The sequence below is a fragment of the Panicum hallii genome, unplaced genomic scaffold (genome assembly GCF_002211085.1).
Source record: "Panicum hallii strain FIL2 unplaced genomic scaffold, PHallii_v3.1 scaffold_281, whole genome shotgun sequence".
Classification (NCBI taxonomy): domain Eukaryota; kingdom Viridiplantae; phylum Streptophyta; class Magnoliopsida; order Poales; family Poaceae; genus Panicum; species Panicum hallii.
Genome location: NW_020356384.1, coordinates 1 through 4,609, shown reverse-complemented (window position 1 = coordinate 4,609; position 4,609 = coordinate 1). Strand labels below are relative to the sequence as shown.

The following is a 4,609-nucleotide window of genomic DNA, read 5'->3' as shown; positions in this document are numbered from 1 at the left end:
TTTGCCTGAGTACACGATTGAGATCTTCTGTTGGCTGGGCCCAGGGTGTTTGGATTCCCTACTCTCGAGTTAGTTAACTTCATGGTGGTTCAAAATGCATGCAGGACCTTCTGCAGTATAACTGAAAACTCAATCACCGTACACGCGGTTGTTTTGAGCGTTGTATAAAACTAGGCCAAATAATAGTCTTTGATCCAATATGATTCACAGGGGTACCACTCTTACCAAAATATGAGGAAATAAATAACAAAGTTCCAAGACCTTTATTCATCACAAAGCCATTCAGGACAGTGCAAACAACACGCAAACAGCAAAGCGGTAACTTAAAGAAGCACACTTAGACGGACAGCTATGGGAATCCATCCATCAGCTACTGCTAAAGTACTGATCGGTAGGGCCCCTAGCTACTTTATTGTATTAAACTGCACACAGCTGAGTAATCAAACAGCAGCACAAGGCATCAAGGTGGCCACCAGCATGCATGCCCAACGGTTCCGGCCGGTAGTACTGTTGGTAGCATACTGTGTTGCATCTATGGCTGGGCACCCACGTATGCCCCGAGAGAGTTGAGCACCCCGCCGGAATGAGCAAAGAAGCCGACGATGGCGCCCTTATGCATTGGTATCTCGAAACCCTTCCCAGCTGCCGGATCACCGTACGGCCCGTATGGCTCCCCGTCGCTAGTGACAAAAGTCAGCGATTTGACATTGTTGTCGAATGTGCCGGAGAGGTTGGCCAAATACGCACCTGCTGGAATGGTAAACTAACGACGATTTTGGCACATTAGAATAGGTTGGTACATTAGCTATAACAACGTACAATGAATCGACAAGAACATACATACCGTAGCTTTTGAGCCTGCAGCTGTGCCCCACGTATCGACCGACGTAGTTGACCCCTGGTCATTTTCATACGAGAAGGAGATGCCGTTGATGTGTCCACCGGCACCGTCCTTGCTGCTATAAACAGTAACGCTCTGAAGTTTCTTGGATGTCCCGGTCATGTCGTGCGATGTACCCTGAGCACCACCGAACGGGCCGACGGCAATCATCGCCTGCATGTACATATGCATCCATATGGGTAAATATAACTAGCGAGCGAGCTAGCAGGTTACTCTAGCTAGCTGTACGTAGAAAACCTAGCTAGCTGCAGTGCACAGGTAGTCTTTCCCTAGCTCGGCCAGCATATGATGGATCAGTTCAGAAAAGCAATAATTAATGCGCTATTTATGGATCTAGAGAACTGATGATGCATGCATAGTACTGTATATGACAGACAATCATCAACTGAGACACAGCTTAAAGTACCTACCATTGATGGGAGTTTGCTAAGTACGCAGTGGATGCCACGAGCTAGCTAAGGGATGTCACGAGCGTGCTTTGCTGCCCGGATCTTGTTGCTCTATGAACTAACGGGGATGCATGCCTATTTATAGTGCTGGTGAGCTGCTGGTGCCCGGTCCGTCTCTCTAGTGACGACAATATAACACGCAAGCATACATATGAGTATTGGATCATCAACGGCCTGGTGTAGCCAATAATTTCAAAAGACAAATTAACTAATGAGCCATTGCTTCGATCAGTCTCTCCCTGGTCAGCCGCGTCCTAGTTTAATCTACCTTGCAGCTAGTGGCGCCGTTCTAGTTTATTTAATCTACCTTGACTAGGGCTGGAGACTACTGTGCATGGGTGCAGGTTGCAGGATGCCTCCTTGCTCGAACCTTGCCCAATGCAAGTGGGAAATACAGACTCTTGGACGATCTAGACGAATCAAGAAATAATGCATGTCAATTCCATCTCTATCCATGGCCAGGCTGGGTTTTAGCTAATGAGTTAGCTTGCGCAAGTTTTAGATGATTGGCGTACAATAATACAAGTATTCGTTGAAACCTTAGGATGGCCTAAACAACAATTTTTTTTGCATCCAATATTCAGATGTTCTAACGAAGCTTAGCTTATCATGTTTGGGGACTTTGTCATGAATTATGCATTTTTATCATTATTTGCTAGATGATTAATTTTTCATGACGCGTGCTATCATGACCAATTGTTAGGCACTTGCCCGGCTTAATCCGGCCACCTACTAACTATGGCCCATGGGCACGATTAGCTAGGTGTTGCTTCAGCTAGAAAAAAATCAATTTTTTTGATGTCTGAATACCCCCGCGCGGAGTCAACTAACACAAATTCTATTTTCTTTTGTAGCCCACCCATGGAGGATGAGCGCATGCAATAAAGATAAATCGGTGATGTCAACTAGAGTTTAAAACTAAAAGGCCAATAATCTCTACCCATAAATTAACTTTTATTTCAACATTTTTCCGGATGGGCCAGAGTTGGGGTATAGACTAACTTCCTGCGAAACTCTGCAAGTGACCGCGTATGCATGGATGAACACCAGTTAGTTATAGGTACTAGCTAGGTTGCCTGGCTCATGATCATCAACAAGGCTGCTTCTTCATGTGGAAAGAATAGTCCACAAAGATGACGAGGTTTACCTTTACGTGATCCTTGGATGACCGCAGACGATCAAAACCACCACCAGCTCTCTCATCCCTTATAGGTCTAACACTAGTAGTAGAGTAGCTAGAGTCACCTTGCTGCTACTGCTTGCATACTGCGTCGAGTGCTTATGAATTATTGCTAGTCATCTAATGCAGTACTACAGGTGCTCCTCCTGTCCTGTTCCCACAAGCTGCCTCACTGGCTTCCTTTCCCATTTGAAACCACGCGTGTGCACCTATATCACTAACACACAGCGGCAGACTCTTTCTCTCTGACAAAAAGCCGCCTTCTTAGTTGCACATTGATCTCGCGCGTTGCACTGGCCCAGCTAATTGAGTTGTGGGATATATTATGAAAATGATGAAGAGGCTGGGTATTTGCTTGGAATAGAATGATTAAGAGGATTGGATTTCCAGATATATCAAGAAATGGATTTCCTAAGGAATAAAAGGTTGAACTGTTTGAAATGGTTTTTTTTAAGATGGAACCAAGATTATTAGGTCTTGAGTATTAACCTTATATGATTCTTTGGTGTGTTTTGGGAATTTCGATAGATATAGTGAATTGGAAAGGAATTAAATATGAATTTCTGGATATAAGAAAAGGGTTTTCGACTATTTGAAAGTTTTAGATATTGAAACATGGTTCCATTGAGTTTCAACTAAGAATTTAGAGATGGAAATAGGTTTATACATTGTTGTAGTATTTTACTGTGGTTTTCTAAGGACTTATTGAGTAAGATGAACTAAAGATATATATAAGAAATGCATTTTCTAGACATAAGAAAAGGGAATTTAAATATTTTAATGCTCCAAATATTGTAACATTATTATATTTCATTTGAGCAAAGGATATGATGTAGGAAATAGGCTAGCAAGAATTTTCTTTTCATGGTTCGTTAGAATGTGTTTTCCAATATTTTAATGTTAAAATATTGGAATAACGTTCTATATTACTCTTGAATTTGGAAGAATGAGTACAAAAATATGCTTAGATACATTTGTAGCATTTTTAGGAGGTTTCTTGTGGTTTATGGAATTTGAACTGATGAAGAATGATATCTCATATAAATAGAATATGGGTTTTTGGATGAATAAAGCTAGGAATAGTGGAAAGGTGGTTACCTGGTGTGGAAAATGGAGGACAGGATCGATCTTACAATATTTTAACGCACAATTAATACCGATTTTTAAACTCCCTTTGGTACCGGTTGTACAACCAGTACCGAGCAACCGAGACTAAAAGTCTTGATCATTAGTACCAGTTGCATGGTCCGTACTAAAGGAATCTTTAGTATTAGATGGTAACACCAACTGTTACTAATGGGGTTGCCACGCTAATGCGCTAAGGCTGTCCCAGTAGTAGCTGTTGTTGTGCCGATCGGTAATAAAAGTAATTTTACTTTTTGTTTCCAGTTTTATTTCTTTTGTTGCTGTTTATTTACGCACAATTGTTACGTCTACCCGTGTACCCGAGCTCGTACTCTGCTATACGTCCATCAGCCGTGATCATGTAGAAATCTTTTGAAACTAGATAACATGTTACGATCCAGCACGTACTTAAGTATACATCCAATATACAAGTATACAAGTATTTACGAATATATTAGTATTTACAAATGCACAACTATATAACTCGTCACAAGTATATAACTCGTCATCACGATCCATCGGTTAATAGTGTTTTGTTTACATCACACGCTGACGACAGTGGCTGATTAAGCTTTCCGTTGAAGCAGAATGTTCCTTTGGCATATAAGACCTTGCAATTATTAAACCGTATGAGTTCCTACGAGATTGCCCGAATCCTATCCACCAAGAGAGTTCTTCCATTATTCTCATCATCTATCATTTAAAAAATATAACAAATATATTAATCTATCATGCCCGCACAATCAGAAATGTACTTGTAAATGGTGTTTACGTACTTAGATATTGGCAGTCATCAATTTGTCACTTACAAAAGTGTGAATGTACTCATGAACATAATATCCACATAAATTGTTTCTAGTTTCCTATGTCCAAAACTAAAGAAGAAAAGAAGTTATAAAATATTTATATATGCATAGAAACAAACGAGATGTGCAAAGTCTCAATATATATACA

The 4,609-nt window shown here is 40.8% G+C and overlaps 1 protein-coding gene across 1 annotated transcript; it reads right to left on the bottom strand.

The window, feature by feature from the left end:
- Window positions 1-232: 232 nt before the first annotated feature.
- On the bottom strand, window positions 233-1,452 carry LOC112878658 (protein GOS9-like). Its single transcript, XM_025942898.1, has 3 exons — window positions 1,312-1,452; window positions 845-1,054; window positions 233-763 (listed from the first exon to the last, which is right to left on the bottom strand). Exons 1-3 carry the CDS (start codon window positions 1,312-1,314, stop codon window positions 533-535), a joined length of 444 nt encoding a protein of 147 aa, XP_025798683.1. The 5' UTR covers window positions 1,315-1,452; the 3' UTR covers window positions 233-532.
- Window positions 1,453-4,609: the final 3,157 nt, after the last annotated feature.

Excerpts from the sequence above, each read along its gene's own strand:
- LOC112878658 (XM_025942898.1), bottom strand. Across the intron at positions 764-844 it reads CTGCAGGCTCAAAAGCTACG|TTTACCATTCCAGCAGGTGC; the intron begins GTATGTATGTTC and ends AATCGTCGTTAG.